The sequence below is a fragment of the Hirundo rustica genome, chromosome Z, assembly GCF_015227805.2.
Source record: "Hirundo rustica isolate bHirRus1 chromosome Z, bHirRus1.pri.v3, whole genome shotgun sequence".
NCBI classification, from domain to species: Eukaryota; Metazoa; Chordata; class Aves; order Passeriformes; family Hirundinidae; genus Hirundo; species Hirundo rustica.
This window is the reverse complement of record NC_053488.1, coordinates 5,297,253-5,307,889: the sequence shown is the minus strand read 5'-3', so window position 1 is coordinate 5,307,889 and position 10,637 is coordinate 5,297,253. Positions and strand designations below refer to the sequence as shown.

Genomic DNA, 10,637 nt, shown 5'->3' with positions numbered 1-10,637 from the left:
ATTTTTGCTTGGTTTTTAATATTTGGGTCTTCTCTTCTGTAAAGGAAGCACATTTTAAAGTGGTTCAATTCACTGGAATTACCATTTTACAACCTGTCTTCCACAAAGGAGTTTTTAAAAAATCAAAAATTATTAATTAAAAAAATCTTGTATCAATTGAAGTAATTTTATTTAGCTTATGCATCAGATTTTATTAAAAAAAAAAAAAAAAAGGCAGCAGAATAGGCCTTTCTGAAGGTTATGGCATGCATTCTGCTGTTTATATCAGTTCTGCAGGATGATGTAAACTTAGGAGTTATTAATTTAGATTGCTATACACAAGCCAACTAGAAATGCTGTAACACACTCCCCTACAGTGTGGTACATCAAAATGCCATAAGTGCAATTGTGTTATTCAGCCAACAAGTTATGTATTTATAGCATTAAATGTAGTAAAGGTTTTCAAGACAGATGTAGGAAATTGAAGTATTCATGTTGTTAATGTCCAGCAAAGATTAAACAACAAGAACTTTGCTTTAGTTGAATAAATGGAGATTTATCTATTCTGACAAAATGCTGTCTCTCCAAGCAAATAACTTACTGGTTTGTGACCCTCTCTTACGTTGAAATGACTTGTCCCTAATACAAAATAAACCGTGTAAGTTACTAAGTCTAGACTAAAGCAATGTGTTAAACTAATGAAATAGTTATAACAGGCGATGGTTACAGTTACTGTCTCTGTAGATCATATAAGACAAGTTATAAAGATTGCACAAAAGCAGCTAGTTGAATTCCTGCCAGAGCTCCAGATCCGAAATATGAGTGGAGAAGCATCTGTGGTAGAAGAGCTGGAGATGCAATTGCTCTTCCTGGAGAAGAGAAAGCTCAGGAGTGGTTCAGAAATGGTGGTTTTCTTCCATGAGTGGTTCAAGCTCTCAGCCTTGTGTACACATGTCTCTTGGAAGGGGAGTGTATGTCATGGGTGGTTTAGGTTGCTTAACAAATCATGATCTGTCAAAGATATTAGCAAAAGCGGATTTAATATAAATTCACAAAAGCATGACTTTAGAAAGTTTGGTGGAAAGATTTGCTCTTTAACTTACTAGAGAGATGAAGCATACAAAGGCCAATTGAATTAGGATTAATCTAAAATTATTTACAGAGATGGAGAACACAAAAGGGCAAGGGGTACCTCCTGCAGAGTCTTGACGTTCAAAGTGGACCCCCTTAATTTTGCAGAAGCATAGAAGATAAGGTTTGTTGGTAATTACACACTGCAAGAGCAGGAGATGGATTGAGACGGAGACATACAAAGGTAGGGCAGCACTTTTCCAGGACCAAACATCCTTGTTCTGGCTTTTGGAAACAAAACACAACAGTATGTTTTTCCCCTTCCTCTTCCCATTCATCTTCCTCTTCCTTTTACTCTTCCTTTTCATCTTCCTCTTCCTTTTCCTTTTTTCCTCCTCCCTCATTTCTTTTCCTTTTCACCCTATCCTTTATCCAAACCCCACTGGTGTGTCTAGATCAGGGACTAATATACCAACTTCCATCCTAAGTATGGAATTTTGAGGATCCTCTGACTTTTGTCATTCTGTTCAAACACAAGCACCTATGAGTCTTGGATGCTTTCTTCTCCCCACAGATGGAACACCACAGCTTTCCAAACTCCCGATAGAGTATGATTGAGTCCAGTCTTAGTTCTGGATTTCATCAGTGGTTTATCTGTAGAGGACTTGGCAGCACTCAGTCATTGACTGAGTGGTAGATTTTGGAAGATTTAATAACATTTATGAAGAGATTCAATAAGATTTACTCAACAAAACAATTATAGATCTGAGATAGCCACGCTTGTACTTGTTACAGGGTGTTTAAATCAACTCACAGGTATGTGCATATGTGTGTGTGTGTGTGCATGTACAAGGATACCTACTGAAGTTCCCCATGAGTTCAGTTTAATACTCATATTGAATGCCTTTGCATTTCTGAGGGAGTGAGGGTTGAGCCTTAAGCAGTGTGGGGAGCTATCAGCCCAGGTCCCATCATCAACTTTTGGCACTGCTTCTCCGAATATCACAAGCTCTCAAGCTAGTGAGCTGTGGAAAGTATTGCATCCAAAGGTGCCTGTTGTGGCCCAGGAGGGTTAAACAGGCCTCACTTAGGAGCACTGTCTGTAGGATTGCAAGATGATAGACTTTAGATGTCAGTTAATCTTCAGCCTGGCTGTAAGTAATTACTGGAATTCTTCAAGAGTCCAGTGGTAATAATACTGTTCCACAGGCTATGGTTCAGGGAAGTAATGTTTGAAGGCTATTGGGGATGGCCAATTATCTCTTGTTCTCCTCCTTGGTTAGGCATCAGAAGTTCCTGTTTATGGAGTGTTTCTAGTAAGCTCAAGGGGAGTTTAACTGTGTACGAATCCTTAATGAGTGCAAAAACCTACTGAGATCATAGAGCAGTCTGTGGAGGAAGCAGAAGCCATGCATCATTGTAGGATATAAAGTGGTGACCAGCTGGGCAAAAACTGGAATGTAGGAAATGCTATTTAAATGAAAACCAGTTTAAACTAGAAGTGGTCAAATGCTGGATCAGATTGCTCAGAGAGGTGGTGGAATATCCACACCTGGATATACACGACTTTGCTGTGGGTGAATACTGCCTGCATAACTGGAGGAAATTTATTAGGGTTTGACTTGTAATTTGTGCTAAAAGCTCCTTGGCTATAAGCAAAGTACTAATTAAGGGTACTATTTAAGAATATAAAGTGGTGAGTGTGGTTATTTATTTATAGTGATAAAATACTTCTGTTTACCACTAAATCCATGACTGGAAGATCACCAATTCAGTTATATACAGCACTGCTGAAAGCTTCCAGTTTAGAAGTAGCCTTTGATTCTTTTATTTCAAGAATGTAAGCTAAATATATGTTGAGCAGCTAAGGCTTGTGACCTTTAGTTTCTCTTCAGTATTTCTTAAAGGCACTAAAATTGCTACCAATAGTTGTAGTATCAGGACTGTCAGACCATTTTCAAAGTTCACATCTTTATGCCCTTTAAAATTCAATGCGTTTAAACTTCTGAAACTGTTCTCTTGCTTGAAACTGAGATGCTACACATTTATTCATTCCATTAATGCAGTCGGAGAAACAAAGAGGAGGAAGGCGTGAGGTGAGGGGGCAGGTGGAGAGTAGCTCCTCCTGGTTATCTTTCACTCAGCTCTGTCATGGTGCATCCCCTGCTCCCTCTCCGGGCAGCGCTGTCATCTGACAAATGCTTGTTGGGTCTCAGCTGTGACGGAACAGCTCCAGGGCTCAGCTCCTCTTGGGCTCAGCAGAAACACAGTCCACTCTCAGAGCAGGTAACAAGCTCTTGTTTCCATAATAAACAGCCTTGGGAACTGTTTCTCTTGCTGGGAACTGTTTCTCTTGCCTGACTGCTGTAGCATCCTTGTTCTAACACCTTCAAAGAAATGCTGACCCAAACTGTGGCCAGGATGAAACATTGTCATGACTAAAGCCCCCTCTCTGGGGCCCCATAAATAGAGGTCAAAAATAGCACCCCCTGAGCTCCCCTGAGCTGCAGCAGGCTGCAACCAGCAACCTCTGAGTGGGGCCTCTCAGAGCCATCTAACTCGTGTTTGCTGTATTCACAGGATTGCTGAACAAGGATACCTTCACTCGTGCTCTCTGAGGCTCAACCCTCTGCCCACTGAGATGTGAAAGCATCCAGGGTGAGCATTTCACTGCCTTTGAGGGGAATGCTTCACAGGTACCTAGCACTGATTCTTTGTGTGCATGCATCTGCGCATATGCTACAGCAAATCTGGGAGAAACACTGCTTTATCAGATGTTTAAGTTTTAGATATCTAACTAAATTAGGCCTGTGAGGAAAAGACATAAGCTAAGTTAAATGTTGTTGTGTGTTTTCTTTTGCTAAGTTGTGAAGTTATAAGTTAGGCTAAGTCCTGTTAAGTGTAATGCCTCTGTCAAATTGTCCAGGTTGAGTAACAAGTTATGAGTCAAGTTTAAGGTATAAGTTAAGCATGGTTAAGTTTGAGTGCTGTTGGGATTTTAGGCTGTTTTCCTTTTTATCCTTGCCCTGTCTATCCTTTTGTTACACACAGCTAAACACACATCCATAATTTCTGTTTTGATTTACTGGATTTTGTTTTTTTTGGTTTGCTGTGTTGCTTTTTCCTTAGTGTGCCTTAACTGTCTCATAGAGGCAGAGTAAAATTGCCAATGAACTTTGTTGTGCTGCTGCTTAATATTAAATCTGTTTCTTTCTGGTGCCCTTGCCAGTGATTTTTTATGATTTCTGAAACACCTCCATTGCTGCTCACGTTTTCCAAAGCCCATGATTCGGCAGGGGCAAGTATCAGATCTGGTGCTCAATTTCTAATGTCAGCCTGCAGAAACACTCCAGCTACAGCTTCCCAGCTCTTCTGCTCTCCCAGAAGGTGAATAAAAATTAGCATGCTCTTCTGTACCTTTAGTTATTACAGCAGGACATTGTGTGAGACAGTGATGTATTTCCCATATGGGAAATTTTCCCTATGGGAATGTGACCTGAATTAGGTACAACATACGAAAGCAAGGAAACTGGTAATGTAAAAACACCAAAAAGGTTTAGATCAAATACACACCACATGAGCAAAGCATAAAAATTAAATCTCTTTATTTGGACAACGTTCAGCTGGGCAAACATAAATATAAAAATGTGAGCAGTTGTTTCTGGCTGAAGTTCCTCATCAGCTTGTGGGATCACTGTTCTGGAATGGCTGACGGTTCCACAGATTTTCTGAATTTGGGCAAAGTCCATTTATTTGGTAGGTGCTAACATCCAGCACTTGGTATCCAATTTAAACAAGTAGAATTGCATTAATACAGCCATCATTTTCCGGATTGTTAGTTACTTGGGCATATTTCCCTAGAGAGAAAAGGAAATGACATGTCTACAAAACCTAGAAGTAGTTCATATAGATTAGATCTTCCTAGGTTTGCAAATTCAATCAACAAGTCTCTAAAGTACAGGGACTCAAATGCATTTTGAAATCCAAATCTACCTTCTACTCAGCTGTCAGCTTAGGTTCTCAAAACATTATATTCAAGCTCTCTTTTAGAAATGAATTTAAACAGAGTGGTTCACTTGGACAATAGGAAACCTAAGAATTTTTTTTTTTTTTAATCCTCTCAGAGCTCTAAAATTAATTTCTAATGAAGTCAGTCTGATCCTATGAATAATCACAGATTCACAGAATATGTTGAGTTGGAAGGGATCCATCAGGATCACTGGGTCCAAGCTCTGGCCCTGCATAGGACACCCCCCCAGGATTCACCCCATGTGCCTGTAAGCATTGTTCAAATGCCTCTTGCAATCTGTCAGGCTGCTGCTGTGACCACTTCCTTGGGGGACCTGTTCCAGTGCCCAACCACAGCCTAGGTGAAGAACCCTTTTCCTGATATCCAGCCTGAACCTTCCCAGGCTCAGCTTCGTGCTGTTACCTCAAGTCCTGTCACTGGTCACGAGAGTGAAGAGATCAGAACTCTGCTTCCCCCAGGAGGATGCTGAAGAGCAGAGTGAGTTCTCCCCTCAGCCTCCTCTGCTCCAGGCTGAACAAACCAAGTGTCCTCAGCCTCTCCTCGTACAGCTTCCCTTCCAGACCCTTCACCATCCTTCTGGCCCTCCTTTGAACACTCCCTGGTAATTTTATATCTCTCATATTGTGGCACCCGGCAGTGCCCCAGCACTGGAGGTGAGGCTGCCCCAGTGCAGAGCAGAGCAGGACAATCCCCTCCCTTGCCTGGCTGATGCTGTCCCCAGGATATGGGTGTCCCTCCTGGCTGCCAGGGCACTGCTGGCTCATGTTCCACTTGCCACTTGCCCCCAGGTCCCTTTCTGTGGCACTGCTTTCCAGCCTATTGTTCCCCATTCCATACACACAACCATGGCTGCCCCATCCCAGGTGCAGAATCTGTTGATGAGGCTTCCACACAAAGCTTCCGCTGCAAATGTAATTCAACTGCTCATAGTTCACATGGTTACAACTTGTGGCATTGCTCAATATGATAGACAGGCAAGCAAGTTGAGTCTTTGCTCTGAACCTCATCTAATTTGATTTTGGAAGTGTGAATGGAAAGCCAAAGATGAACACTTACAGCTTGTATTTTTACAGTTCCTATTAGCTCCTTCTACTGCAGCCCAAACCTAACTTTTAACAGTGGATCAATTATGACTAGAGGATGAGGTCTTAACAATACATGATGCAATGAAGACTAAGAGCTTTAAAAAGTAATTCTGTAGTATAACTTGTTAAAACTTACTTACCCCAGATAACTTTGCCCCCTTGTGTCACGAGGCCAAGCTCGCTCACGTTCACCTCAATGACAGTACCCTTAGTAATTACTCCCAGTTGTGTATACAAAGGAGATGATGGATTCTTTTTCACACCAAGGATAGGCAGGCAAAAAGTAGCTTTAAGTTCAGGGTGTGTCACATGTGCCTTCTTGAAACGTAAGCCCTGTTGCACAAAGAGAACGAGTTAATATTTGCTTTAAGCTCTCACAACTGATTTAGTTAAACACTTTAAAAATTACGTCCTCATCTTCATATGTTTAGAGAGACTGGAAGAATAAAACAACCTAGAGTACAGAATGTCATCTGCCTATCGTAGATTGCCAGACTTATTTTAAAACCTGATTAATGACAAGATAAAGATTTCCATGTATGTTTTCAGGATGTCAATTTTTAGTAGTAGCCCAACAATAATAGTAGTTACCTTGGACAATTTCTGTTCCATGAAGAAAGTATGGCAAAATATGAAATACCCATCTCCTGTAGCACTTTTTAATCTAGTGACCTGCACTTCATAATTTACAATTATGTACCATACATCTTTCTGTGTCAAAAAAAATCTTTCCAAGGCTGGGTGAGACCATCAAACTAGTAGTGACTGCAATTCAACAGGCAGCCTGCACAGTGATTGTTGATTCCTGTAAGGGAACAGGAATGGGTATTTATATGAAAACAACACAGTCCCACTGAATCCAGCTTTGCTGCCTGTGTGCTGCCAGGCTGAGAGCCCAGGCACTGCTCCTGCAGCTGTGTAAGTAAAGGTCAGGCTGGAGGCACAGCTTTTCCCTTGCATACAATCACAACTGTGCTTCAAGCTTACTTAAGCCAAAAGGAGGGAATTCCAAAGTCCTAGAACAGAGTGGGCTTCTTCAGTTCAGAGAATCATAGCAGCTTGAAAAAGACACCTCCATCTCTAAAAGCTACATAAAGAACCTTTGATAAAGGTTTTCCCTTGCTGAGAGCTTGTAGAGCTTGAGAGCTTGTAGTTTTAACCTCATGGCATCATCTGAGTTACAGGAATAAAAGCAGGCATCTCAACATAGACTGGGACTGTAGAGATTTAAATTTTTATATAAAAAATAAAATATTCCCCCACCACGCTCTTAGAGGTTTATATTTTTGCAAGGAAACTAACAAGAATATTATTACTCATGTTCTACGTGAGTAATGATCAAGTGCATTATCATACAAGAAAGCTTCTTTACCACAGAACATCAAAGCAATATATCAAAGAATTGTCACTTAAATATTTTTTAAAGCTTTAAAACATTACCATTGGTCGAATGAATCGCTCATACTTAGGGGGTTTCCTAGTAAAGCCATCTCCAACAAAACAAACTTTTGTGACCATCCTCTTCCATGCCTTCTTCTTTCTCTTTCCTGTACGAATCACCTTCAAAACTTCTGTTTCTCCCTGTGCACGAACCTTTGGCACAGGAACCTCCCACTTCCCCTGGAAGGAGGGTAAAACAAACAAACAAAAAAGGTCAATAATTCTTACGTGTCACATAGTTAAATGAAAGGGGAAAAACCAAAGCATGAAATCTAATTTCTGTAAAACACAGGGGTAGACCATAGTTGTTATGCAACTCCTATCCACTTATTTTAATCAGCACTTAGAAGTTTCAAAAATCAAGATACTGCATATGCTAACACTGTCCTAAACTGTTCAGTTACTCAAGGTTTCATGTTTTAATTACTCTTTGCTTGAAGGCTGTTGGGTAACCTGAGCATCAGCAATACAAAGAGGTCATTGTTACACGTAATTTTAGGCATCTGAACTTTGATACATTTACTTACAGCTTTTTCTTTTCTTTTTTGTTTGATCATGTTAGAGAGGACCTTGGCCCGGGACTGGCCCTCTCTGTCCAGCAGGTATGCTGGTACAGCTCCTTTGGGTGTTTTGTCATCACTCTTCTGCTTTGTGTTTCTCTTCTCATGCATTTTAATGCTGCAAAGAAAGAAAGCCACTATTAACAGCAGAAGAAAAAAAAGACTTTTTTCTAGATATGTCATTTTAACTTAGCCTGTGCCTGCTCAAATTTCTATTTAAGAGATATTTGTGAAGTACTATGTATTTGTATTTAAGGAGTAATACTAATAATTTTCAGGGTAAACTACTAACTTCACTTAATCCTGTCCCTTTCTACCAGGACAGGAACACAAGAAAGACATGCACCTCTTTAAAGAGTTTCTGAGTGACCCAAAGCAAATAGCCAAGCACTTTGAGAGATGGTAGCCTTCCTCTCTGCTGACAAAAAAATATAACATTCTACTCCTCTTCTGAGATTTGATGGCAATGCTTACATGTGTGAGGAACAGTGTTTGTAAAAGGGGCCAAGTTTTGTTAATTTTGAGGTCCTTTACTAGGGGGAAGAAAAGACCAACAACAAATAATGGGTTAATTAACCAATTATCTTTAAAAGTAGCAGAGGAAAACAGCTACCTACACTTTGAAACCAGAAAAAACAACATGGTGGACAGGTATGAAGTTCATCAGCAATTAGTGAGACTGTTAATGATGCCCAGGCAGCAAAATAATGCTTGAGCTATGCAAGAAGCTGGATCTGAGCAGAAAGAAGTTGCTTTGTAACAGGACACGTGAATGTAGCATGTTTTCGAAATCCGCAAATTTAGCAGAACAACCTAACTGCAAAAAGCTAACCACTGGCTATTTGAGCAGACAATCTTACACAGCACGTGCAGGAAGCTGGGGTGAAAAGTTCAAGCCCAAGGAAGACTTCTGAGCCTTCATCAAAACAACCACCAGGAGGGCTGAGGAGCACCTCCCAGGCACGTGCTGCAAGGGCTTATATAATCATCATGCAATTAGAAAATACGTTGCAATATGAAGGTTAGGAAAGTATGGTACATTAAGTAAGCACATTAAGTAAAAAATAAAGTATAAAAGCTTGTACTGTGCAAAGAATGGACAAGTGAGTTTGTGGTGGAGCTATCCCCCCAGCTCCTGGTGTCAAATAAAGAATAAGAGCTCTATAGGCCTTGCACTATGGAGGACTGTTTTCCTGCCTGGGTTTCAGGCATCATTAACAGCTTTGATTTCAAGTTCTGGATAACTGATAAAATTTACAGAAAAATATTTTTATTTGTCTATGCTTGACACTGCTGTTTATCCTCAAAGACAGGCTTTGCCTTCTGCTTAAATACTGCACGTGCTCTTGTGTATTTTCTATTGATCAGCAAAAAACGTGTGCTGCCTCTTGCTACACTAACACAGGAGCTGATATAAAAGCTCCACGGAAATGCATTCACTTTTTATTGTCACGATTACATTAGCCAGGGCTACTGCTCGTCAACACTTTTCTCGGGGAGTACCTCTAGCAGGGGAATTGTTAACATTCTTTTAAAAGAGAGGGACTCTAAAATATGTTTGCTGCGGCAAAGCCCCCTTCCTTTAGCAGCCTGACCGATATTTAAAACCATAACATGCGACCCAAGCAATGATGAGCTCTTTGTAACAGTATCGACATCTCAATCCTTTAAGCGCTCGGACAACTGGACGGTAACAGAGAGGAGGCCGACACTCACGTCTTTTTCATCTGTATTTTCTCGGCGTGCCGCTGCTTATGGTACAGCTTCGCCTTCAGCCCGATCATCTTCTTGGCTTTGCGGGACCTCTCGTGCGCCTCCCGGCCCTCCTTCTTCCTCCGCTTCTCGTGGTAGTCCAGCCGGTAGCCATAGCGCTTGCGGTGGAGCTCGATGTGCTCGTTCTGCGGCTGTGGGCGCAGAAGGCAGCACGGTCAGCGGGCACGGGCGGAACCCTCACTGCGGGGCCTACCCGTCCCTCCACTGCTCCGCCGTCCGCATCCCGCCGCCCCGGCCCCGTGTCCCCGCTCCCTGGCCCCGTGTACCGTGTCCCCGCTCCCTATCCCGCCGCCCCGGCCCCGCGTCCCGTGTCCCCGCTCCCTATCCCGCCGCCCCGGCCCCGCGTCCCGTGTCCCCGCTCCCTATCCCGCCGCCCCAGCCCCGCGTCCCGTGTCCCCGCTCCCCACCATGTCGGCAGCCCGCGGCCTCCTCCGCGGCGGAAAGGGCGGGCCTCACGAGAACCGGCCCCGGCTGGAAACTCTCTCCCGCGCCGCTTTGGTTCCTCCCGGCGGAGACACGGCGTTCCGCGCCCCTCGAGGGCTTCGCGCCGGGCTTGGCGAGGCCAGGGAGAGGGGGAGAAACGGATGGGGTGAGGCCCAAGAGGCGCTTTTTACTGCCTGGTCTGTCAGGTTGCGGCGGGAGAGCGGAACGCGGGAGGGAGGTGAGGTAGCGGCGGAAGGGAGAAGCGGCGTGCCTTCC

At 42.8% G+C, this 10,637-nt stretch overlaps 1 protein-coding gene across 1 annotated transcript; it reads right to left on the bottom strand.

Moving 5' to 3' along the window:
• Positions 1 to 4,638: 4,638 nt before the first annotated feature.
• Positions 4,639 to 10,585, bottom strand: NSA2 (NSA2 ribosome biogenesis factor). The gene is made up of 6 exons (XM_040091286.2): positions 10,346 to 10,585; positions 9,882 to 10,069; positions 8,133 to 8,283; positions 7,606 to 7,785; positions 6,306 to 6,498; positions 4,639 to 4,907 (listed from the first exon to the last, which is right to left on the bottom strand). Exons 1-6 carry the CDS (start codon positions 10,346 to 10,348, stop codon positions 4,840 to 4,842), a joined length of 783 nt encoding a protein of 260 aa, XP_039947220.1. The 5' UTR covers positions 10,349 to 10,585; the 3' UTR covers positions 4,639 to 4,839.
• Between the last annotated feature and the right edge of the window lie 52 nt (positions 10,586 to 10,637).